The sequence below is a fragment of the Coffea eugenioides genome, chromosome 7 (genome assembly GCF_003713205.1).
Source record: "Coffea eugenioides isolate CCC68of chromosome 7, Ceug_1.0, whole genome shotgun sequence".
Lineage (NCBI taxonomy): Eukaryota > Viridiplantae > Streptophyta > Magnoliopsida > Gentianales > Rubiaceae > Coffea > Coffea eugenioides.
In genome coordinates this window covers 10,445,078-10,470,898 of record NC_040041.1, presented here as the reverse complement: position 1 = coordinate 10,470,898, position 25,821 = coordinate 10,445,078, and the positions used below count along the sequence as shown (strand labels likewise).

Sequence of the window (25,821 nt, the reverse complement as noted above, 5' to 3'; positions counted from 1 at the left end):
AAACCCTTGAGTTCAAGTGAATTTGTATCACATTTCACTTCGACATTAGAAAATTCTCATATCTCGTTTAGAATAATTTGTGCAAAAGGAATAATTGGATGTTTCATTTCTCAAGAGCAAAATCTTTTATCATCTATTGTAGATATTCTTATTGATTTTCTTTTAAAATTAAAACAGAAAATAAATATATTTTTCATACAATGAGCGAGAAAAACTGTTTACCTTTAGCATTGAATATTACCCTTATAGGTATGGCATTTTACAAAAAATTTTTGTTTTTTTGTTTTAGTCAATACTAATAATTTGTAGAAATTCAATTTAAATAATGTATTTGTAGGGTCTTAATAGGTAACTAACATCCTCATATTGTATGTTAAATAGTACATTAATTTGGTCCAACGGTTAAACCATCCCCTCGCAGCTCCTTTTCTTTCCGGTCAATCAAAAGAGGCAAGTTTGAAAACCTTGCTTAAACCCACTCCACTGTATGATGCAAAGCCCCAGCTCCCTCCATTGATTCCCAAATGGCTTCTTCCTCTGTCACCAATTTCTTTCCTTATATACACTCAAATTTCTGTAGGATTCCAAGAATTGGTTACCCCACTTCACAAATTTCACCTAGACCACTACTCTCACTCACCCCAACCCATTCAAGAAATCCACCCTGTTTCGCCTCAAAACAGGCATTTCACCAAAACCCATCTCAAAATGTTTCCCACTAAAAAACCTTACCTTTCCAATCCAGAAGAATGCTTCAAGAATGGTCACTGGGAAAAAATTGTTGAAAACTTGTACTGCTTGGATCATTTATTTTTCATGGGTAGCTTAAGAGCTAGGCCTGTTGTGGCACTACCAAATGTTCAAGAGAGTAGTTAAAAGGTGAAACTTTGAGAAAAAAAGGAAGAGGCTCGGATTGGGGAAGGTGAGGAGGATGAGAGATGTATCAAAGTTATTGGATAGCAAATCCAAGAGATGTTGAAGTTCCTTAAAGAATAGTTGTGGAATGTGAAGCATGAAGAAAGGGAAGACGAAAGGGGCTGTAGAGTATGTTGAAAGGTTAATAAAGGTTCAGCCTAATGAAATGGAATGGAGGCTTTTGCAGGCTCTTTGTTATGAGAGGATGGGTCAGTTTAGTATGGCCAGGAGGTTGTTCAAGGATATTTTGAAGCAGAGGCCTCTTTTGCTCAGAGCTTTGCACGTATGATGTTTCTTACCTTTTTGTTTTTTTTTAATGTTCTGCTTCTTCTCTTTTGGAGATTTTCAAATGCTTTGGCTTAAAATTTGTAGCTATTAAGGCATGTATGGATATACATGTATTCTTTGCAGTTTAAATGTTTGTTATGCTCGGTTACTGAGATTCTTGTTGGTGACATGCCTTGAAACATCTTTATCCTAAAGCTATTGTGTGCATCTGGATTATGCCCTCAGTTTATAAACTTGTACTTATCTAGAATGAGGCGACTTTAGGTCCCTTGAAACTTCAGACTTGGATGTGTCTGGCTATTGGGTTTTGCCGTCCTTTTAAATCCCAGGGGCCCCAATGCCACTCTAATGTACCAAATTGTGAAAGAACAAAGGGTATTTACTGTGCTAATGGCTAGAAAGAGTACAAGTTTTACATATTTATAAGCACTATGGCAGCTAAGGGGATATTAGTGCTTAAGGACTTGTTTTTGTTTAGGATACTTTGGGAGACATGAAAGCTTATCTTATTTAGAGCTTTTTTCTGGAGTCTTCCTATTTCTCCTAATCATGCTACTACCACTGTTACCTTATGTTCCCCAAGCAGCTTCTGTGAAGTTTCGAAAAACTGGAATGATTGATCAAGAGATGACAGAAAGACTCATAATAGTGATATGTGGTTTACTGGGAAAAGAGGAAAAGTATCTCGAATGGCCTTATCAAGAGTGCATTTTGTCAGATCACTTCCCATGCTAAAAACCTGTATTATGAAGTTTGAAGGAGCTCTTGGGTTTCTTGTTTCTTCTTGTTCTAGCAGTTCTTCTTGTGCCTTTTATCTTAGGGCTTTGGAAATGGTGTAATATTTGTATGGTGTAAAAGAATTCATTTTTTTCATTCTTCTGCAATTTGTTAGAATTTTATCCTTACTGTTGTGCATTTCATTTTTCCAGTTTGACAAGTCCATGCTATGCATTATTGTTTATCTATTTCACAAGCTTTTGTCATTTCTGGCCTCCCCTCTAATGGACTTATTGGGTGCTCAAAAATGTAGAGACCTCAGTTCCTTTGGATGACGAAACAATCGCCCAATGTAACATAGTGTTGGTATATATGTCACATCTTTAGAGTTTAGACCATCGTGGGGTTAATAATTGTTTCTGTTTTGCATGCAAGTACTTAAATGTATATGATGTTATTACAGTCTGGTTTAGCACTTTTCCATTATAAGTAATAGGCATTTTGAATTATTCTCTCTAAACCAGCAACTGTCATATTCCCCCCTTGTTTCTGTCATATTTTCTTTTTCAACACATTGGTACCTTGCTTTCTCAGGAAAGTGGTAATTAAGCTTCTAACAAGTTGATGACAGAAACTCTTGCACAGTTTCTTTTAAGAGTAGCAAATCTGATGAATGGTGGCTCATTAGTAAAAAATATTTCTTAGGACAGACTGCATTTGTCAAACCAAAATAGTTCTGCTGGGTTAGGATTTTTTGTATCTGGCTCAAATATTAAGTTGTGGTTTTCTCTTGCTTTAGGGTTTAGCAATGGTGATGCACAAGAATCATGAAGGACCAGCTGTCTTTGAGATGCTGGACAGGGCTCTGGAATTGGCTCGTTCTGAGAAAAAAGTCAATGAGGAGAGGAACATAAGAATACTAACTGCACAGATGCATGTAGTAAAGGTATCCACTTGGACTTTCTTATACAAGAATTTGAAGCTGTTCAAAAATTAGGATCTAAATCTAATCAAGGAATAATGATGCATTCATGTTCTGGGTCATTATGCTGTGTATACATTCTTTAAAATGTATATCCACTTTAAGATCAGAACAATCATGTTTCAGGAAATAGCTAAAATCTACAACCAGAAAGAGAAAGTGTGTTTTTTTTTTGGGGGGGGGGAATCTACGTGATGCCCTTGTGATCAAAAGTCTAACATCTAATATGTTTTACTTCTGCAGGGGGAATTAGAGGAGGCCTTGGAAAAGTTTCAAGCTCTTATTAATGAGAACCCAAGTGATTTTCGCCCTTATCTTTGCCAAGTAAGTGTTTTTGTTTTTGGATTTTTTTCTATTTTGCTTTTTTGGCATTTCATCCTTTCACCTCTGCTTGATGAAACTTTCCCCTCCAATTATGTTTCAGAAAGGATATGAAAAGTTTTTTTTTCCTTTTTTTTTTTTTTTTTTCTATTTGGCTTTTTGGCTTTCATCCTTTCACTCCTGCTTGGTGAAACTTTGCCCACCAGTTATGTTTCAGAGGATATGAAAAGGACATGGTGCTAGTCTGCTATATGTATGACTGTAAATTCGCTTGTTTGACATTGTCAATTTATAAAATTTTAGGAGCAAGCTGAAAGCTGCACAAAGTCACTCTTAAATAACAAAAAGCTACTGAGCCACAAGATTTATTTTTCAAATATTACGTTCATGAGGGTGTTTTAAACTTTGGACTTTGGCATCTAAATGGACAAGGAAAAACATCAAGAAATTCTGGAGATGACATTGCTAGCTATTTATTAGTCTACCCTGAAACTACATAAAAGAGAAGGAAAGAAACATCACATATTTGATTTTTTTAGGGAGGGTCAGGAGCAACAGGGAAGATTAATGATTTGGACTTTGGACATTACTTTGATGGGAAAAGTAAGGTGAATGGAACTAGGAATGCCATTCTCTTTTGTCCTTCCTAGAAATGAGTTAAAAAGGAGTAGGAGCATGGCTTCCCTAGGTGAAGTACTAATACATTGCTCTTCTTTTCTCCTCTTCCTGCTCTTTACCAAGCATAGCCTAAGTGGCACCCCTGGCTAGGTCCTAGAAGGAGAGACAACTGCAATTTAGCTATTGGCTTGGCTTACTAAAGTAGTTTTAAGAAAGTGAAACAAATGTTGCACTTGCCAGATGTAGGAAATTATCGATCCCTTGGATACGTCTATGTGATTGTGTAGGTCTGTAGGATAAGCTCATGCTGAACACAACAACAAAGATCAACTTACCTCTCAGCATAAGCGCATGAGGCTCCTATCTTTACTAGATTTGTGCTTTTGATATCTAATCTTCTCAATATAACTAAAGGCATATTGCTAAGAAGAAGGCAGTGGGATGGCTAGAATCCAGCACTAGGAGATTGGCCATCTTAAAGGGCAAAGCCAATTGAAGTGCCTAGGCTGATTGAAGTAGGTTTGTCTTGTGTATAAACTCATGTCTAATCTTTTGGGGAAGCTAAATGTCACAAATATGTATTGAAAAAGGCGGTGTCGAACAGGACACATTTCACTTTATTCGCTTCACATTTTTTTGGTACAGTGCTTTTGTGAATTTGGGGTTTTTTGTTTTGCGCGCGCGCGTGTGTTCATGAGCACCATTTATGTCACGAGTTTGTTGACCATTTCCCTTGGCTGTTCTGGCAGGGTATAGTTTACAGCCTGCTTGACAAAGAGAAGGAAGCTCTAGAACAGTTTGAGATATATCAAAGTCTTGTACCTGAAGAATTTCCACAGAAAAAGTTCCTTGATGATGTGATTTTGTCAGCCAGAACAGAATCAAAGCAACAGCTTGGGAAGGAGTTGCAAAGCTGAATTATCATGGCAGACATGGCATTTGCAACTCTATCTTTCATACTAACCACTTACCAACTACTTGAATCTCAGCCAGCCGTAGCAAACCAGTTTTACAACATAATTGTACATGAAGGCGTGTACCTTGATGTTTCTGCCATGATTCTTAATGGATGAATCCAGCTTTTAGGTGCAATATTTTGTGATTCTTACAATTTTTTGTGATAAAAAAGGTTCATCGGGGTAACATGTCAAAATGAACAATTAATTAGTCACATTTGTTGATTTTCACTTTGATCAAGTCAGATTCACATGAAACTTTGTCTCCTTTTTCCTTCAAGACCATATGTATAACAAGAAAACCATATGAATTTGTTGGTTCTATGGTTTATACATCTCTTATAATGACAATAAATACATACCATATGTAATTTTGTCTATACTTATTTGATAAAAAATTGACACGTCTATATTATAACTCCTATCTCCAAGTAATCATTATGTAAATGTGAATGTAAATTTTGTTCTAAATTTTATACAATTACCAAGCCAAAAACTTATCCAAGTGACTAGTATAATTAATTTCATGAAAAAAATCATTGGCAGGCAACTACACCACAAGTATGCCTTATACACCATTTGTCTTAGTTTGTCTTAGTAATGTAGTATTTTTTTGGCCAAGTTTTGTCTTCTTGGGTCCACTAATCCAGCACTTTCCAGCATTACCTACATTTGCCTAAACATTAGAAGATCACGATTCCAAAGTCCAAAACTCAAGTGCTCAACCCAAACTTTTCTAAGCTAAACTAACCGCTGGACCAACTACCAAAACCACCATGATTCTCAATCTTCATCTGGCGCCATTTGCAACGGTCATTCTCAACCGCCGGCCAACTTTCACCGGATTCAAGACTCCGTTCATCCAGCTTCGGCAATCCCCCCTTCAGTTCAGCTGGGAAAGAGCAAGCATCATCTCATTCTTCCCTGCTCCTCTAAACACTAGCACTACTGATAATTTCAAAGCTACTTCTACTGCAGAAGAAGAAGAAGAAGATGAAGAAGCTGTGAAAACAACGGAGCCAAGTGCTACTCCGGTGAGAATAGTGGCACTGGTCGGAGAAAACAGCGTCAGCCCTCTCAAGTCCTCGCCTTGGTTGGACGTCATGCTTCATACTGTGAGTTATATTTCTTTCTTTAAAGAGTTATCCATTGCTTTGAAATTGAAAAGAATCAAAGAATCGAGAACTGAATTTAAGGGCTATTTTAGATATTGTTTTGTTTTCTGGAATTTTTGGTGAAATGCATGTTCCTTGTGTCTGTTAAAAAACTATTCTTTTAGTGATGAATTATATCAACAGAAAAAGAAAACGTGAATTTGTCTTGAATTTTTTGACCATGAGAAATGATATTCTCTTCGAATTGTGAACTTTGGATATCTGAATGTTAGGCTTATTAGGCTCGTCTAGAGGTTGAAAGAGCTGGCTATGAAAAAGGCATAAAAATGTTGAAATTTTGGTTATGCAAATTATTCGGCTATCTTTCACCTTTGTATTTGATTGTGTTATGGGACTTCCATTTTTTGAGTTTAAGAGTATCAACAATCCTTGAAAGCACAGTTTTCTGACTTTTGACTTGTGTGGTTTAAGGTGTTTATAACATAGCTTGAACTACCTAGTTGAGCTGCTATTTCCATAATCTGTTTTGGAAATGCACTTCTTAGCCTTGATCTCGAGATTCTCTGTTGAAAACTCATGGAATCTTCGGCGTTTATAGGGTTGTTTCTGGAATGTATAATTGTCAAATTCCATTGAGTTTTTGCAAATGTTTCCAAATCCAATCTAGTCAAAAAATGTTTTTCATGCTTACAACACATTAACCCTTTTTTAGTTTTTCTTTCTTCTCACATCAATCTCAGTTAGGAGACGAAGAAGTGCAATGCAAGAATATAGGCTAATGAATTGGGACAATGAGATTCTTCAAGTAATAATGCTTCATTCAGCTTATGTTTTTGACTTTTATGTATCCTTTCATGCCTATGCCATGAGATATTATTTTGTTCTAGAGACAGGCTATTGACTTAATTAGCCTTCTCTATATATGAGCAGACGTAGTAGTGGTCAACTTATCATGTTGCATTTTCTCCTTTTACTATGATTTTCTGGTACTATGACAATCGAAGCTTTATTCCTGTGTCGACGGTGTGTATTTGACATAAATGAGAGAGCCTTGACTCTATCATATCCTCCAGAAACTTGTGGTTCCTTGTCTCACAGTTGTAGACCTTTTCACTTATTTCTCTTCGACAGGCCAAAAGATTAAAATGGGTTGATGAAGCATATGATATGCTGGTATTTAGTGACGGACTCCTCAAATCAACTGATAAAACCAAGGAAAATCTTCATTTGGGATTAAGGAATGCAGATATTTTACTGATTGTTGCTGTCACTAATCAAGAATCCATTGAATGGGTTCAAGCAAATAGTGTAAATGTTCCAAGCATCTTATGCTTTGAGTCCTCTCCAACGTTGAGGAACAAACTTGGAGGATCAATTGTAGAAACAAAATCCAATGGCTATATATTCAGTAAATTGACAGCAATTTCCCAATCAAAAAGAAAAACTGAATCAACCAAAATAGTCCAAAGTGTATCTGAGGCTTGGGACAGGCATAATTCAGATGATATCAGGTTCTGTTTGTTAGTTGTAATTAATGCTTGCATAAGACCGGTCCCAATATTGAAGAATCTAAGGGCAAAAGGTTTTTCCACCTTAAACTGCATGGTGAAAAATTGTGGCCCTCAGATACTAAACTGTTTATTGGATCCCAACTGCAGAAAAGCTCTCCAATGCTTGAATAAGTGCAGTCCTGTGGACCAGGTATGCAACTATAGATGTATTGCTTCATATGAGAGCCCATGTCTAGAAGAATTTTCTCTCTGCGTGTTGCAGAAGAACAACTGTTTGGAATTGGATGCCAAGATCCCTGAAAAACCTTCTGTGCCTCCAATGATAAAGTTCCGAGGGGACAATCTATCTCATGAAACAGCTGAGGATCTTTTTGTCGGTTGGTTGGGGAAATTGGACTGGAGTTGGCGAGTCATAGCAGGACAGAACCCAGCCTATGATCAGTTTCCATGCCAGTACCAACTGTTTTATAGAGGAAAGGCTAAAGGATCATTCTGGTATGAGCCAATATTTCAAGTAAGGACACTTGAGGGGAATTTGGTCTGGAGAAGGCGAAAATACCGAGTTAGAAGAGGAAAGGTTCCAGCAACATTTCACTTCAGTGTCTTGGACAATGGAGTGGTTTCAAATGAGTTCTGGACAATCGTGGACGTCTCTGATGATTTTAGCTGGGGTTTATTCCATTACCATGGAGCTGCTCGAGTTGCAGGACAATCATATACTGGTGCCGTCCTTGTTAGCCCGGATGGCATGTATCCAGATGAGACACAGAGACAAAGGCTGTTTTCAGCATTAGATAGATGTGATATCAAAGAATGGGAGCTCTTCAATGTGGATAATTTGTCATGCCCAAATCCTCCTTTAGGCCTTCCAGAGGGTTCAAGACTGCATAGTAAGATTGAACCTGAAGACATGAAAGCATAATCAGTTGAGAGATTTGGTATTGAGGATTGCTAAACTAAACTGGTCATTAGACATAGTCATTGAGCTAATTGCCAAGGGGAGTTGATTCGGTGAAAAACATGCACCAAGATGAATTTTGTCCTTGGGGAAAATTGATGGTCAAATATGACCATTTGATGTATCAAAATAGATGTAACATGATCTGATTCAATCCGAATAAAGTGAGTTTCTCATAGTCTAAGCTAAAGGATCCATTTCCATGATCTAAAAAAGGCAGTTTAATTTTATACGTTTACTTGGAAATATGTGCTTCAGCTGGAAATCATCTCTGGCTATGTATAGAACGAATGTGTTCACGTCAAAAAGAAGCAGATGCACCAGCCGGGAATCAAACCCGGGTCTGCACCGTGGCAGGGTACTATTCTACCACTAGACCACTGGTGCTGATTGCTCGGGTTTGTTAAATTTAGAACTTTACGTCTAAATAGCCAGTCCTTATCATCCAGTAAGAAAATTTATTTAAAATTCCTTTTATACTTTTTTTCTTTTAAAAAAACTAATCACTGCATGGGAGAAAAGAAAAAAAAAAAACCGAGTTGTAGATAAACTCTAATTTGTACATCCATCAAGAATGTATAGGAATCTCTATACAGTTAAGAAAAAAATACATATATCAAATGGATGAATGACCAGTTTTTTACATAGAACAAGGGGTACTTGTTTCATCCGTCACTTATTAATATCCTTGCTTGGATAGCATTCAAGACAGGTACAAGAATCTCTACATGGATAATAAGTGTTTTAAAAGTTCAGAAATAAGTTTTCTGTTGGAATTGTAAGGCTACATGCACAAGCAAAACCGGCTACAGCCATAGATTAATCATCCTTTTTCAAGTTTTCAATTGTCTTCTTGACAGGCAATAAGTTTTCAAGTTTTGGTTAAGTGCAGGAACTGATTCTTCAATCTGCTGCTTTAGTAGGCTTTGCTTAATGGAACAAGGACAGGCCTTCAATAACAAGGGCGGCAATGAGGATGAAACAACATGCAATTCATCAGCCCATAATTAGTGCAGTTAATCAAGAAAATCCACCTTGAGACATCTCAACCTGCTACGATGATATGTTTGATTCTTGACCTGGAAAACATGTGAATCTGGTTCCAGACACTGGCCACAGGGCTAAACTAATATCCAATCCAACTAGGGGTGAGCAAATTCGGTTCTTACCGAATTCATAACCGATTTCAAATTCAATTCGGTAATTTGAAATTGGATATTTGGTAATTTGGTACAAATTCGGTACATGCCGAATTCACCGAATTCTAATATGGTATGAAATAGATAATGAGATTATAGATTTAGTAATAACCGATTTCGCATTCAAATTCGATAATTGACATCGGGTACCGCATTACCGCATTCGAATTACCAAATTGATATATAAAATTATATAATATATAGATAAATGCTATTTAGTATTAGTATATACTACTAATACTTATTATATTATATAGGTAATGCTATTAATAATAATTAATGGTATTATCACCATATCATGTACGTATAAATATAATATATAATAATGTACAATATATTCTTTTAATATTTGTTAATTGTTATATGACTATAATAATGCAAATATATAGTAATACATAACAATATAAGATAACTATAATACTTATCATTTTATACATGAGTAATGTGACTAGACTTAGATATATAAAATACATATATGTATAATACTAAATATTAAACAATAAACATAATTCATAATTAGAATTTAGATATTGGTAATTTGATATATCATTCATGTTTGAATTATTGAATATTTGAATGCGTAATCTATAACTTGCAAGTACTAGTGTACTCTACATATTTAACATAAAAATTCATATTATCTATTCACTAATCTTAATTCTTAAGGCTTTAGCCTTTACGTATAGATAAGACAACTAAGCAGTTAGCAGTGTAAGTGAATGCATATGAATTGCAAATCAATGTATTAGTGTATTGACTTTCACAATAACATATGTAAGTAAATAAGTTTTATTTTGATTTGAAATAAATTATAAGTTTGTAACTAATATATACTTATCACTAATCATTGTTTTGTAAGTTTGTAACTAATATTACTTGTATTAATCATTGTAAATTATGAATTCATAAATTATCACTAATCATTGTGTCCTTAAATCATAGACTAAGGATTCTAGGTATAAGTTATCAAATAAGTTAAAATTCATATTATCTATTTACTAATCTTAAGGTTTTAAGTATAGACAAGACAACTAAGCAGTGTAAGTGAATGCATGTGAATTGCAAATCAATGTATTAGTGTATTGACTTTCACAATAACATGTGTAAGTAAATAAGTTTTATTTTGATTTGAAATAATTATAAGTTTGTAACTAATATAACTTATCACTAATTATTGTAATTTGTAAGTTTGTAACTAATATTATTTATTATTAATCACTGTAAATTATAAATTCATTGTAATACTAACTAATATTACTTATTATTAATCATTGTAAATTATAAATTCATAAATTATTACCAATGTTGTATAGTCTAAGGTTTATCTAGTTTAAATTAATAGATAAATTATTACTATTTTTAATAGATGAATTCGGTTAAACCGAATTCATTACCGTTTTGAATTTGAAATCGGTTGTAGTATGAATTCGGTTATGGCTAATTTGGAATTGAAAACGGTTTAGATTTCTATAGGTAGAATAACCGAATTCGCCGAATTCAGTGCACCGAATTATCGATTTTGCACCGAATGCACACCCCTAAATCCAACTGTGGCCTTAAATAGCCAAAGTCCCTCAACTGAGTTCCTCATACAGAAACTTCATGCATCGGTTGAAACCGAAGGGCATTCAGGTTTCTTCACATTATAGATCTTGACAAGAAAAGTTCAAGAAAATTTGAACAGATAAGATCCAGCTCAGGAGTCATCGGGAAATCAAGGCCAAACAAATAGAGGATAAGGGTCAAAGGGGCACGTCTTAACTCACCCCACCATATCTAATCAAATTAGTAGCAGGCCATAATTTCACAATACGCGTAAAATGAAAAACCTCTTCAAGACAACACAGCACTAAGTTACAGTACAATTGAAGTCCCTGCCAACATGGCCTGCACCGAACTACACAACGTATCAGATTTACGATAAAAGACTTGATTATGAATTACAAGAATGAAAGTGAAAATATCCTTGATCTAATGACAAGGCTCATCTTTCCAGCAAAATTTCAGAAAGAAACAAATGGAGTTGCTCCCAAGTGAAAGATGATATGCGACTGCATCTGTTAATGGGAGGTGGATAACTTGTCCTTCGAGCAAGGCCAATCTTATACGCCACCCTTCTTGTGCATACTTCGGAAAAGTAGTCTACAATGACAACAAGCTTCAATCTAATCAGCCGCATTGAAAGAAAAATCAACAATATACTGTTTGCATATTACCACCAGAATCAACACACCTACGGTACCATGTTAACACAAAATGGCCACACTAATTGGTCGTAAGAACTGACCTCATGAACCCATCTCTGGCATTCTGGAACATCTGCAACCATGGGCTGGGCCCCTTCTTATCCACACTCCAGTGCTTTGGATACCAGGGGAACTGCCACATCAAAAAACAGCGCTCTGGATGAGGCATCATGGCGAGATGCTCCATCTGGAGAGCAAATTGCTGCAACACCCAGGGGCGACCCATTCAGATTGAAAGGGTACACTTCTTGTCGGTTTCCCATCATCATCACAATACCTCACTGGGGCCAACTTTGAGTTGAGAACAGAGTTCCACACACCTTCATCAGGGAAAAAAGCTCTTCCCTCACCATGAGCAGCCCATACACCCAATGTGCTACCCTCCATTCCTTTAAACATCATAGCAGGTGATTCTTCTATCCTCACACTTGTGAAGCGGCACTCAAACCTCCTAGACTCATTGTGGATGAACCTTGGCTGTGAAGGGTCCCCATTAACCCCCATAACACCTCCAACCCTGGGGCCAGGGACCCAGCCCAACAAAGCCATAAGCTGGCAGCCATTGCAAACTCCAAGACTGAAGGTGTCTGGTCGTTCATAGAACTCTTGAAATTGATCCAAAAGAGGCCTATTAAATCGAATAGATGCAGCCCAACCCTTTGCTGAATCAAGGACATCAGCATAACTAAAACCTCCAACGAACACAATCCCCCTGAAAGGGTGCAAAGAGATGGTTCCACTAAGGAGGTCGGACATTGTAATATCCCACGGTTCAAAGCCAGCAGCATAAAATGCTGCAGCCATTTCTCTGTCCCCATTGCTGCCTTCCTCTCTTATAACTGCTACCTTTGGTTTTGAAATGGAAGTCATATATTTCTCATCAGTATATGTAGGAGTGAATGACAAGTCCCAGGAAGGCACCTGGCGATATTTCAGGCCATCTTTCTCTGATTCTACACAGGAAGCCAATCTTTGAAACTTTTCAAGTTGAAAGCTGGTTTCTTCCCATATATCCCTCAGTGCTGAAGTTTCTTCATTCAAAAAAGTAACTCCATCAATCTTCACATCAACCACCGGTGACACAGTTACACTTCCAATAATCCCAGCAGAAATGCCTACATCAGATAGCTTTGCCATTACCATGTCCAAATGTTTCTTGCTGACCTCAAGGAGTAGTCCAAGCTCTTCTGCAAATAGTGTTTTGAACGGACTACCCTCCACCGAAGTCAAGTCCAAGGAAATTCCACAGTTCCCAGCAAATGCCATCTCAAGGGCACTTACAATCAACCCTCCATCGCTGATATCATGACCAGCAGAGATCAAATCCTCACTAAGAAGCTCCTGAACCCTATTGAATACTGTTTTGAGGTAAGGAACATCGTCAAGGTCAGGACACTCATTCCCAACCTGATCAAAAACTTGAGCAAGAGCAGATCCGCCTAGACGCCGCTTCCCCTTTGCCAAGTCGATGTGAAGCAGTATGCCATTGTCTCCGAGTTTTAAATCTGGGGTCACTGTTTTTGTTATGTCTGGACAAGTTACATAGGTGCTGATTACAAGATTTCCAGGAGCCTTGACAACTTCCCCTGATGCATGGGCTGCCATTGAGAGACTATCTTTTCCCCCATCAATTGCAATACCAAGTTCAATCATTGCCTCTGAAAGAGCCAAGGCAGCATCATACATTGCTGCTCCTTCCCCATCCATTTTAGCAGCATACATCCAATTTCCACTTGCTTTGACATCAGCGAGGGAAGTGACCTTTGCCCAAACTAGATTAGTAAGTGCTTCTCCAACTGCCAGTCGTGCCATTGCCTTTGGATCCAAAAGCCCTTTGATTGGTTGCTCCCCAATGGAGCATGCACCTCCTGTCAAGTCAGTGTAGCTTTGAGCAATAACAGCAACATCAGAAAGTGTAATTTGCAGGGGACCTACAGTTTGCTGCTGTGCCACAAGACCTGTGACACACCTATCAACTTTCGTAGTCAAGAATCGTTTCGAACATACCGAGGGCAGCCTTAACACTCTCTTCAGAGAATCCTTTAAGGTTATCCCTGGTGCAATATCAATTGGCTCGCGCACATTAACTGTGTGATGGAACTCAAAGGTTTTCTGTGGCATATCACCAAGCACTTTCTCAAGTTCAAGGACCTCAGCTGGTGGTGGAGGCGGCAATCCCTTTGAAATGCATCTCTCAACAGCCAAACTGTCTATTAAGACAACACATCCCTCACCACTAATTGTTCCAATAACAGCCATAGAGACTCTTTCCCTTTCACAGATAGCCTGCAGCAGGCTGCGGCTTTCAGGCTTCACCAATATTGCATCTTGCTCCTGATACTCTGCACCCCAAATTTCCAAGACAGACATGGTGTTATCTCCAACTACAATTGCTCTTATATCAATTTTAGCACCCTTTGGATATATTATTTCCTTGACAACATTACAGTTTCCACCAGCACCCTGATCATGGATACTTATGATGGGGTTCTTCTCTCCCATCTCGATGCATGCGCGGACCACACGATATAACTTCTGAGCCATCTCTGCATCTCCACGTTGTACAGCATTGAAGTCAAGTTCAGCGTCATTCTGACCACTGACCATGCTGGATGCAGCACCCCCTCCCATTCCTATACGATATGCTGGGCCTCCAATCTTGACAACTAACATGCCAACTTCAGGCTCACCCTTTGTAACGTGGATGTGATCTATTTGTCCAATACCTCCGCTGAACATAATTGGTTTCAACCATTCACGCCTTTCCCCACTTGGGAGTCTCATTCCAAAAGTCCTTGTGTAACCTTGAATTAAGGGTTCCCCAAATTTGTTCCCATAGTCTGATGCACCATTACTAGCATCAATGAGAATCTGCAATGGAGAAGCCAAGTTAAGTGGGTAAGTGAATGATGGATCTTCCCATGGGGCATATGACCCTTCAATATTGAGATTTCCAACACAGTATCCAGCAGTAGATGCGACAACAAAAGAACCCTTCCCAGTTGCATGGGTGTCCCTAATGCGTCCTCCAGCTCCAGTTTCAGCCCCGGGATATGGTGCCACAGCACAAGGAAAATTATGGGTCTCAGCAGTAAACAAGATATCAAGGTCATGTTCGCTCATGTTTAAGGAGCATGTGGAACCAGGTTGAACTGGCCGCAACTGTTTCACGGGAAACCCTTGGATTGCACTAGAGTTATCCTTGAAACCAATGACGGAATTGTTAGGGTTTGCCCGCAAAGTACTCTTGACAATCTGCATGAGAGTCATGTCCATTGGTTTACCATCTATAACAATTTTCCCAGTAAAAAACCAATGTCTGCTGTGTTCGCTGTTGGACTGTGCAATATCAAACAGCTCAACATTGGTTGGGTTCCTCTTAATATCATGCCTGAAAAGCTTGGTGTAGTATTGTAGATCTTGTTCATCAAATGCCAAACCCATTTGCTCGTTGATTTCTTCCAGTGCCTTCCTTCCTTTCTCCATGACTGGTATATGTCTGACCTCCTCTGGAACTACATTTGTCTCAAAGGAAGTAAGCTTTTGTGCATAAACACATTCAGTCATCCGATCATGCACCATTGCAGCAAACTCATTAATTTGACCGTCCGGCAGAGAACCGCTACCAGGCTTAACATACAACAAGTACCTCCTCGATCGCTCCATTCTATTTATCTCTGTCAACCCACAAGCTCGGCAGATTGACACAGCATTTGCCGACCATGCTGTGGTAAAAGACAGCCTAGGTCCAACTTCAACTAAGATTGCATTAGAGCTATTCTTCACCTCTTTATCAAGAAAACTTTGAGCCCCCAGATTTTCAGGCTCATATGTTTCTCCTAACACCCATTGAAGCACTGAGAGCTTCTCACTAGAAAGCCTGGAATCGAGCCCGACATTGAAACAGTGCTCAGTTTTCAATCCAATTATTTGGTTTGATATTTTGGTCTGAATCGTTTTCAGAAGCTCACATGTGGCACTCTCTTGAATCAAAGGTACACGATAAAAATGAATAACCTTTTTGTGCCCTATCCCCTCAACCTCACTTCGTTTTTCATCAACTGAGCTACCCACATTTCCTGAAACCACAGCTCTAACCTTTACTGGCAAATGGGATCTTAACCTAATACCCTTGTCATAATTTTTTCTCAAATGACTCTTTCCTTGGACTGAACCCCAAAGCAATCGATTCGTCCACCTTGGTGGATGTCTAGGCAAGATTAATTTTTGCCTACACGAACCCTGTAATAGTGATCAGACAAAAACCGAAAAATAATCAATACCGTCCATTTTCCAAGTACTCTCACATAATAAAATAAGTATTTCACTATTGGACATAATAAAATAAGTATTTCACCATTGGAAAAAGTAAAAAGAAAGAAATATGAAGAAAATGCATACGTGCAGAAACTCTGATGCTGTAATATCCCAAGCAGAAGCAGCCATGAACTCAATCTGCAACAAATGAGATAAATAAACATGCATGAGCAAAAGAATGCACAACTATTCAGCGGGGGCGAGGTAACAACCATCAAAAAAACAAATCTTGGAACCATCAAAATTTTGATCAAACCTCTGTAAATAGTATAATCTAAAAACTAAAACATGGAAACGGACTCATTTAAATTTAAAAAAAAAAAAAACCTCTACCAAAAGGTTCCATCACAAACTAGCAAGTCAGACCAAAAAAAAATTATACCTTTCAGATTAAGAGACAAAGGCAGCTATTGTTGTACTTTGTAATGGCGGGTTCAAGAGGTGGCGATGGTGGCCAGTGAATTTGTCAAGGGGTGGTGTCGGCAGGAGACCAGTGAATCTGCCAACGTTGAGGAGTAGTGGCGGGAGGAGAGGCTTTCCAGCGGTTTATATGGCTAGGACTTTAAGGGCACTACACAATGCTCTTAATAGGGAGCGCAGTTCCCGCAGAATCCTAATCAGACTCTGCTCGTTCCCGCTTAAACCCTCGGTGAAACTGGCTTAAGCCCGACTACAGAGCCTATGCATGCCTATATAGGGATATACCACCAATGAACCAAAGCACATTCTAACTCCCTTTGGCACAAAAGAAAGTCTGCTATCAAATCAAAATTGTGGAAAACTTCCGCTTGTGACGGACTTATTAATCATGTATTACTACGATTCTAACTAAAAACGGACAAGGATCCTTTTTCTAATATAATTCAGCAAGTGATGCAACTAAATAAAAGCAAGCGTTATATTATTCCTAAAATAATGGGATAATTTCAAAACCTCCCATGAGGTTTCTGATAATTTCACTGAGCTCCCTTAAATTTTAAAAAATTATACATACCTCCCTTATTATTTAAAATGACAATTTTACCCTTAAATATTTTAATGAAATTCCCTTATTTGGCATGCTTATACTTAGAATGAGTTTTAAAATTATTTTTTTCATTCTTTTTCCTTCTTATTTTTTTTTATTTTTATCCAATAAAACTATAAAACTACCACTATTGCCTCTAGTTTTTAACCAAATGTTGAACTAGTGATATTTTTGACAAATTAATTTTATATGTAATCCAATGTTTTTGCTGATCTTTGTTTTCTATTTTTTGGTATTAAAATTAATAATAAATCAATAAATGGCCCAAAACCATTATTAAATTATGATAATCCCACTACTCGAAAAATTCATAAACTCTAAATAAATTATTTCAACATTTTCTTTTCTATTTATAAATCTAAATCCATAATAAAATACCATCAAAAGTATCATATCATAGTAATAAAATTATTATTATAGTTGTTTATCAAATAATAAATATGGACATGAAAAATTAAGCACATATGCCTTATAATTATACTAAATAATCTGATAATTATATAGGAAAATAAATTAAAACTTATTATACAAGGGCATTTGAAAAATTGACCAAATCAATATTATTTTAAGGTTTTGTTACTAAAACTATCAAATCAAGGGAGATAAGTATAATTTTTCAAACCTTAGGGAAATTCAGTGAAATTGTTAGAAATCTCGAGGGAGGTTTCTGAAATTATAGCTAAAATAATTAATCACTTCTGGCTCCATAAGCAAATTAGAATCGTTTCTAATTGATCAGCTAAAATTTCGAGCAAAGTCCAGTTCAAATTCCGCAATGTCCACTTCAATGTCCGGACTTGACAATGGGCAAATTTGTCTATCACTTTTATTTTTAAAATATCTCCTGTGTAATTTGGTTGTTTGGATGGTAGATTATTTAAGCAAATTTATTTGCTTGTTTTGTAAAAAAAAATTTCAACTACTACTTTTTTATTTCATGTACATCACATTAAGAAAATATTATAATATTTTTTAAAAAAAATTATTTCAAATAATCTACCATCGAAAACATATGAAACAACAGCCTTGTTTTTTATTGATTATTTTATTTCAATTTGAAATAACAATACAATGAAATTATAGGTTTGTTTTTGATAGATTATATTTTATTTTAATTTGGGATAACCACGGTGTTCTTGTTTGGTTTTATACTTTTTAATGACAAAAAAAAAGAATTAATATTATTTTACCCCTTAAACTATATCATGTGATGACTCCACTTCCCCCAAAGGCGAACCCCAGAGATTAGCGGACCGCCTGCCTAGCTTTCGTTAGGACTCACTCACTAACATTAATTTCAGAGATAACACTAACTCCAAAGTAAGAACGAAACTCCCCAATAAATATTACAAGCCATCCAACTTCACAAAAAACTCCATACTTATGTATACGACTAAGCGAAATGAAATGCATGTAGTTCAATCACTTCTCTAAGTATAAATATGATTGCAATTACTTAAAATAAGGACTACAACTTTTGAATTCCTTATTCTTTGGATAGCAAATCAATAACGCTAAAACTCTTCAATATAACATCTACATGCTACCAATCATCTGAATATACAAACCAAAATACAGACCAAAAGATAAGAACTTGTAAACTAATACCATAATACAGTGCCGTCCAAATACAAGATTAAGATTTCCTATTACAACTAGCACTATTCTTGTCCTTGTCATCCCCGTACCCTGTTAAGGAAAACAAATGAAGGGATGAGCTAAAAGCTCAGTGAGATTCCAAGAGAACAACAAGCAATTAGGCATTTTAGCATTCACATGATAGCATGATCACATTTTCCATAAAGAACATAACATCCAAACAACTCATTTAACCATGTACAGTCGACAACACATGCATATAAAAGGATACAGTCTGTTCTCGGGAACAGGTTCCGTGACAACTTGTTCAGAATCTGTTGACACTCCGTCAACCATGGAATCATAACAAGTCCAGTAGATCACCACTTAACTCCAACCTCCATCCACCAATCAATCCCCTATCGGGCCCGAACTTGATAGGATATAATTTATTAGTAATTTTATTATTAATTTCCCCTTTTATCCCTGATAACTATTGTGTTAATTGCTGATATCTACTCATATTTGGTGTCTGGACTTAATTTCAGGAATGAAACAGAAAACTACCAAAAAGGAGGGATTTTATGAAGAATATGGAGACTTCTAAGGGTTTCAATCCTTGGGCCCTTGGATTGGTGGGGACCACAAAGCTATAAGTCATTTGGGCTCTTCAAAGAAAGCTACGTAAAAGAGACTTGGAACAAGAAGTACTTTGGAGGCTTTGTCCACATGTGTGGGGACCACCTAGATAGCTTTAGTCTATCTTTCTTTTGTTTCTTAAATAGGGATAACGTAGGGAAAGAAGACATCTCTAGTTTTAGTTCTTTTTTTAGTTTTAGTTTTTAGCCTAGTCTTTAGTTTTTTCCTTTCCTTCTCCTGACTGGCCTCTGACACACGCCAGGTGTTCGACAATATTCCCCAACGGGAAAAGCACCTTTTATTCCTTACTTCCTAATAGAAAACGCAATGCCTTTGCAATTTATTAATTCGTGTGGTGATTTCATTATGTGGCGTGGCTAAGCCTTCCATCTAGTCAAGGGTCAACTCGACGGCGCAGTCCCGAAAATCTGTGAGATCTAATTAGTTTTCACGTGTTCCTTAATTTATTAATATTTGCACGTTGTCTGCTTGAATTTTCATGGGATTATTTTATTAATTGGATGTCAAGAGCCTGGTGTTCAATGTGATTTATTAATCTCGTGCCAATTTAGTCAATTAAATCCATAATTGTTTGATTGATTAATATTAGTGGCAACTGGTGTGTTTACACATTAGGGGAACGTGCGATCTAATTTAAATAACCCTCGTAACGTGTTATTGATTAGGGCTAGGTTTTTCTAGTTATTAATGCAATTGGAGAATTACTTCCTATGGTCGTACCTAGGAGTATTTGCCGATTAGGGGTAATCAACGGTCGTATCTTGGTTATCAATAATTTAAGGAAAAAGTGGTCGTCAGACTATAACTAGCCTATTAATACATTAAGTGGACATCTCTTGCATCGATGATCGGATGATTGGACTGTGCCAGAGTAGTTGCATCCTTGGCTAGAATTTATTTATTCCTGATTAAATTCCTGCTATATTTGTGCTAGTTATTTATTCATTTTTAGTTAAATTGTTTAATTGTTTTTAGTTCCATTCCAGTGAAATCCCCCCTTATCAATTGGATTTTAAAAGAAACAATTACTCACAGTCCCTGTGGATTCGACCCTGCTTACCACTATCTACAGAAATTAATTTTAGTTTGAGCAGGTATTTATTATTGCACAGGATTAGACAACCTGTCAGAACTCCAAACATAAACAGTGGTGGTAATACTCGAATATACCAATTAGTCGAGCAGATAATACTCCACTCGACAAAACAGTAGACCCAGGGTTCGTTATCTAATCGACCAGACCCTTGCCGGCTCGACTCGATTAACTAGCCTATGGGATTTAGGATCCAGGCCGTTACTTTCAACTCATGCGCATGAATCTCAGTTCACTTGTAAACAATTCACTTATAGTAGTAAAACAAGAATTCAGTCAAGTTAGGTCGAGTGTGATAAAGTACACATTCACCTATATAATAACAAGTCAATTCAAGTAACAAGTCATATACAGGTTATATTTGCACAACAAGTAGCATGGAACTTGCAGTTGGAACACTCACTAGTTCAAGCAAAAATAGCGTCAAAAGTTTCCTCTTGGATTGCCCCCTTGATCAGACAAGCCCTAAGAATAACCAAGTGAACAGAATTCATAATTTAGACTTGACTATGAGTCGTATACCTCTCCAAGTTAATTTTTTTTTTCAAAACCCAACATACACAGCCATATTTAGAATGCAAATCAAGGAAAAATTTAAGTATACTCTAGGGCAAAAACTCAAGTAGGGTTTTGAAGCGTATGAGAGCATTTTGGACTCAAGAAACATGAATAGCCAACAAGTTCCTTATTCGCTTCATGGCGGGAAATTTTCCAGCGGCGAACCAATGAAAGAAACAAGGTTTTCTCAAGTCAAGTCAGCGAGGTTGTGTCCAAAAGACTTTCAAACTAAAGACGTTGAGGCTAAAAGGTAGCAAGGTGCAAAACAGCCCTCCAAATCAAAATTTTTTCGCAGCCATGAAACAAGTACAATCATTAGGTTTTCACCTCCCAATCTTCATAGTTTTCACTCAAATTCACGCACAAAACGCTTCTCCAAAGTTTGGAACAAGTTTTGGCCAAAACCAATTACTAAAATGTTAGAAAAACAACAATGTCATAGGCTGCACTCTCCATCGACAAACAAGCACAATTTTAGCCAGCAATTTGGAAGAAAATCCCAATGAAACCCTTCCATTTCAACCAAAATGCAATACATAAGAAAAGCTTAAAGGTTCACTAAGCATATTAGGCAAGTACATCACCAAATCAGTCCAAAATCAAGGGAGTAAGCTGCCCCAAAATTTGGACAGGATAACCCCTGTTTTATCCTATATTTCCTCTCCAAATTCAATACAAAATTTCATGGCCAAACCATCCAAATCAAGGCCACAAATGATAGGCTATACAAGCTACTAGTTTCAGACCATAAAGCCACCAAAAATAGACAAGTATTCAACTCACATGTCTCCATACCAAGGCTGGCCATTAAGCAAAAGTTCAACTCTACAAGCTGAAATTTCCATAAGCAAACTAATAGAACATGTACAAGTTAGAAAAATCACATGACATGGCTAACATTTATATTAAACATGATATTAACATATTAACACTCATTTTCCTCAACTAAAACTGGAAATTTATCGCTTGGGACATGAAACATGTAAAAGTGAAGTTTTCACCTCTCAACCTTTCATTTTTTATTTCAATTCACTACTCATACCAAAATTAATGTCTAATCATATGTTTAAGACATTAACAAGATGATTTCACCACACAAAGCCAATTGTAAAGCTAAACAAAATGACTATCTCTTTCGGTCAGCCTTGAGTAGAATTCCAGCTATGAAAACAGTGAAATAAATGGAGTTTAAACCACTTAAGGTCCATGGTTTTGGTTCATTTCCAACGCCTACTTGTAGTTTAAAGTCTTATATGGTATTTTGAGCAAATTGAGCTTAAAATCATCTTGAAAATTTAGCAATCAAGGCTGAAATTCTAGCAAGCATTATTTCTTTGGAAAAATCATAACTTGAGTTATAAATGTCAAAAACTTATACAACATGGCTCATTTAAAACTAGACTTGAAATACTAACAATCTTTAAAAAACACCTCAAGGAGATTCGGTTCATAAATTAGTCCAAATTGAGGCACAATTTACTACAACATCCAGTTTTTATTTGTGCAGGGCGCATTTTTCAGTCAACTTGGGTGATTTTCTGGTGCATATGTAAAACGAACCACAGCTCCAATTTTATACCGTTAGAAAGATCTATGAGTCTAGTTTCAAACACAATTGACGGCACTCAATTTCGATTTTTTTACACTAAGTTATGATCATTTTACTAAAACTGCACAGGGGTGATTGTCACCTAAAATTCAACCTTTCACTTGAGTTATTGCAACTTTATTGCTACCAATAACTCACATCTAGGCCAGCCATTTGCTACCAAATTCAAAGACAACATGCTATATATCATACTAAACAAGAAATATAACATTTAGAGCATGACTTCCTAGGGAAAACTCCTCAAAATTTCGAAATAAGAGGCTGTAAAATAAGCTCCTGTCTCCCTTAGTTTCAAACAGATTTCATCAAGGTTTCTTCCAACAATTAGTCTTTCTTGCTTATATCCCAACAAATACCACATTAATGTCTAGATAAAAGAGGTAAATGGTACTTGAAGTGAGTTCTTCGCCAAAACCAGCAAAATTTTGCAGTTAAAGCTGCAACTTTTCAGCTTTACTCCATCAGCCTTCAAGCATCAACATAACCGGAAAATTATTAGCAAAGTTCCTTCAAAATCCAAAACTAACCTCACTTAGATTCAAGTAATACAATATGTGCATGTCATAAAAATAAGGATAGGAGGTATATTAAGTACATCTAGACAAAATCCAGCAAAACTTTAAAGAAAAGAACCGAAAATAGCAGCTTTGTCCTCTTGGTCTTTAAGCAGCAATTTATCCAGAAATTTTTGGCTTTGGATGAACTTTTCTCCAACTAAACTTCTCTTTTCTCAGTTCCAATTCATTCTAAGACATTATTAACCAAAGGTAGTAGGAAAATAAAGAAGAACTTACCAACTGCCTCTCTTTTTCATTCACGGTTCATGGCTGGAATAATGGAGACAGAATGCTCTTTCCTTCCTCAGCTCCTCAAGGTTGAATCACACCAAGAAAAATATAGCTTCCTCACTCTTTCCTTCCTCTCTAACTCTCTTTCCCTCAACTTCAACTGATATGGAGATGACCAGAAAATTCTCTCAACTTTTCTCTCTCGGTTGCAGTAGAAGATAGGAGACCAGCCTTGCCCTCTTTCTTTCTTGGCTGAAGTGGGACAACCAAGAGGAATGTTTTGGTTCTCTCTCTCGGTTCCAACATGAAGTGAAGAAAGGGGAAAATGGCTGTCGGTTAAGCTGAATGGAAACAAGAAGGAATGGAAGCTGTTTTGACTTGGTCAAATATGTTTGGTTAAAATTTGTGGCTTGAGCAAATCATCCCTCTCTTTCTCTCGGTTGAAGGCTGGTCTAGGGAGTTCTTGGTCAAGATATTTTTGAGTCACAAGAGTTTTAGTCAAAACTTTATATGACAAGTGGACAAATGGCACAATTACAAATTAAGTCTATCCCCATATCAATAATTCACCTTAACATCTATCTCTCATCTCATTAACTCTTAATACCTTGTAGCACAATAACCCTTTTGTACAAATTTCCCTCTAGTTCACAAAATTTATCGCACCTACCTCCCTAGTTGGACTAATTGGTTTATCACCCCAAGAAAACCAACATGCAATAAATTGAATGAGGCAATAGAAGAAAAATCAAGATTCAACCGTTAGATTAATCAAAAATTCAAGGCAATTAGATTAGAATACAATATATATATAAATTCTAAGAAATTTAAAATATAAATATAATTTTCGGATTCTCACATATCACTACTATAATTTTTGGCCCATGACGTTATCTTTTAATTACTTTACCTCATAGGTAATTCAACTCAGTATGTTAATAATTTTTGCACAAAAATACCTTTTTATTTTATACCATTGCCACACTATTATTATCACTTTATCCCTTTAAATTATAGTAATACAATCGCTTTACGCCTTTACATTTTTTAGACATTTTACCCTATCTTTAGTCTAACTAGTCAGTTCAAAAATTTTTAAATGTATTTACCCTTTTTTATATATAATTTAAAAAATTTGGAATGGTTATTCTTCCTTTTTTTCACTCTAAGAGTTTCAAAAACATAAAATAAAAGGATTTTCTCAAATTTCTTTTTTCACATTTATTAATACTAAGAAAAGAAAAAGAGATAGAAGAAATGAAAACAGAAAATTAGATTTTACAAATAAAGAAAATAAGGAAGAATCTAATATTATCGTATTACTTTAACATCATCGAAATTAGAATTGGAATTGGGTGGTAAATAGAAAAGTAAAATAATTTTAAAATAACAAAAATATTGAATTCTTCCTTATTTTGTATTTAAAAGAAAAAAGAATTGAGCTCTCTCTCTCTCTCTCTCCCCGTCTTTTTATTTTTTTCAATATTAATAAGATTATCAAGAAGAAAGAGATTAATGTTTTAACTTTTTCCTTTAATACTAAGGGATAATTTCAGAAACCTTAGAGAAGGTTTCTAACAATTACACATAAATACCCTCTAATATCAAAAATTACACTACCCTCCTCTTGATTGACATATTTGATAACAAATTAAGTCCATGTCACAAAAAGTAATATTAAAGGTGATGAATCATCTTGTCAAACAATTATATTCCAAGTTTTCCCTCTTTGACCCTACAAGAAAATAAGTTAAAATTTTGGGCAAGAAAAATGGCAATAAAAAAAAGAAAGAAAATTTGACATCAAGTTGATCCCCTTAGCACATGAAAATAACATTAAATAAATTAGCATTTTGGACAGTAAAGTCCTACAAGAACTGTTGGAAGTGCAACGGTAGTTTGTGAACAATATCTATCATAAATGCTGGTGAATGAGCTAAAAACAAAGGTCAGTTTCAACTGAACACAAAGGCAACTAGAGGCATATTTAAACAAGTATCATTCACAAGCACAGCCTTTGAAGAAACATGTCTTCATCAAACTATCATCGGAGCTCATTTCATGCAGGCACATCATTGAGGATCAAAAACAGAAATTGTGGGTGTGTATGCAAAGCAACAATTAGAATTTTCGAAAGCAAAAGAAATCCTGACAAGTTATTTTTTGTGGTTCTAAGTGCGGCTATTTTGAGTGGTTTGATGGCAATGAAACTGAAGAAGTGAGCAATCTAAGATGAGAAAATCCAACACAAGTTCAAAGATCAAAAGACATTGGCATAGATTTGTAACATCTCAACAGCTTTTGATCAAACTCATATGGTGTAAATATGTCACTATTTTCACTAATCCTTTACAAGATGAATGAT

The 25,821-nt window shown here is 36.3% G+C and overlaps 3 protein-coding genes, 1 long non-coding RNA gene and 1 other non-coding gene across 5 annotated transcripts; 2 read left to right on the top strand and 3 right to left on the bottom strand.

Moving 5' to 3' along the window:
• Positions 1 to 991: 991 nt before the first annotated feature.
• Positions 992 to 4,933, top strand: LOC113778449 (protein SLOW GREEN 1, chloroplastic). The gene is made up of 4 exons (XM_027323861.1): positions 992 to 1,198; positions 2,720 to 2,866; positions 3,146 to 3,226; positions 4,591 to 4,933. The coding sequence occupies exons 1-4, from the start codon at positions 1,013 to 1,015 to the stop codon at positions 4,756 to 4,758; spliced, it is 582 nt and encodes a 193-aa protein (XP_027179662.1). The 5' UTR covers positions 992 to 1,012; the 3' UTR covers positions 4,759 to 4,933.
• Positions 4,934 to 5,487: 554 nt separating this feature from the next.
• Positions 5,488 to 8,540, top strand: LOC113778057. The gene is made up of 2 exons (XM_027323311.1): positions 5,488 to 5,912; positions 7,044 to 8,540. The coding sequence occupies exons 1-2, from the start codon at positions 5,574 to 5,576 to the stop codon at positions 8,343 to 8,345; spliced, it is 1,641 nt and encodes a 546-aa protein (XP_027179112.1). The 5' UTR covers positions 5,488 to 5,573; the 3' UTR covers positions 8,346 to 8,540.
• A 157-nt stretch (positions 8,541 to 8,697) lies between these two features.
• TRNAG-GCC lies at positions 8,698 to 8,768 on the bottom strand. Its single transcript has one exon. It is a non-coding gene; the product is annotated as a tRNA-Gly (tRNA).
• A 2,796-nt stretch (positions 8,769 to 11,564) lies between these two features.
• On the bottom strand, positions 11,565 to 16,609 carry LOC113776849 (probable phosphoribosylformylglycinamidine synthase, chloroplastic/mitochondrial). The gene is given in 6 exon segments (XM_027321904.1): positions 11,565 to 11,745; positions 11,868 to 12,008; positions 12,010 to 12,074; positions 12,076 to 16,068; positions 16,228 to 16,281; positions 16,526 to 16,609. Coding segments are annotated over 5 exon segments (4,425 nt in total). The 5' UTR covers positions 16,273 to 16,281; positions 16,526 to 16,609.
• A 2,016-nt stretch (positions 16,610 to 18,625) lies between these two features.
• On the bottom strand, positions 18,626 to 21,903 carry LOC113777476. Its single transcript, XR_003469175.1, has 3 exons — positions 21,843 to 21,903; positions 20,905 to 20,966; positions 18,626 to 18,859 (listed from the first exon to the last, which is right to left on the bottom strand). It is a non-coding gene; the product is annotated as an uncharacterized LOC113777476 (long non-coding RNA).
• Between the last annotated feature and the right edge of the window lie 3,918 nt (positions 21,904 to 25,821).

Excerpts from the sequence above, each read along its gene's own strand:
- LOC113778057 (XM_027323311.1), top strand. The coding sequence starts at position 5,574 with ATGATTCTCAATCTTCATCTGGCGCCATTTGCAACGGTCATTCTCAAC. Across the intron at positions 5,913-7,043 it reads TGGACGTCATGCTTCATACT|GCCAAAAGATTAAAATGGGT; the intron begins GTGAGTTATATT and ends TCTCTTCGACAG.
- LOC113778449 (XM_027323861.1), top strand. The coding sequence starts at position 1,013 with ATGAAGAAAGGGAAGACGAAAGGGGCTGTAGAGTATGTTGAAAGGTTA. Across the intron at positions 2,867-3,145 it reads CACAGATGCATGTAGTAAAG|GGGGAATTAGAGGAGGCCTT; the intron begins GTATCCACTTGG and ends TTACTTCTGCAG. Across the intron at positions 3,227-4,590 it reads TTCGCCCTTATCTTTGCCAA|GGTATAGTTTACAGCCTGCT; the intron begins GTAAGTGTTTTT and ends CTGTTCTGGCAG.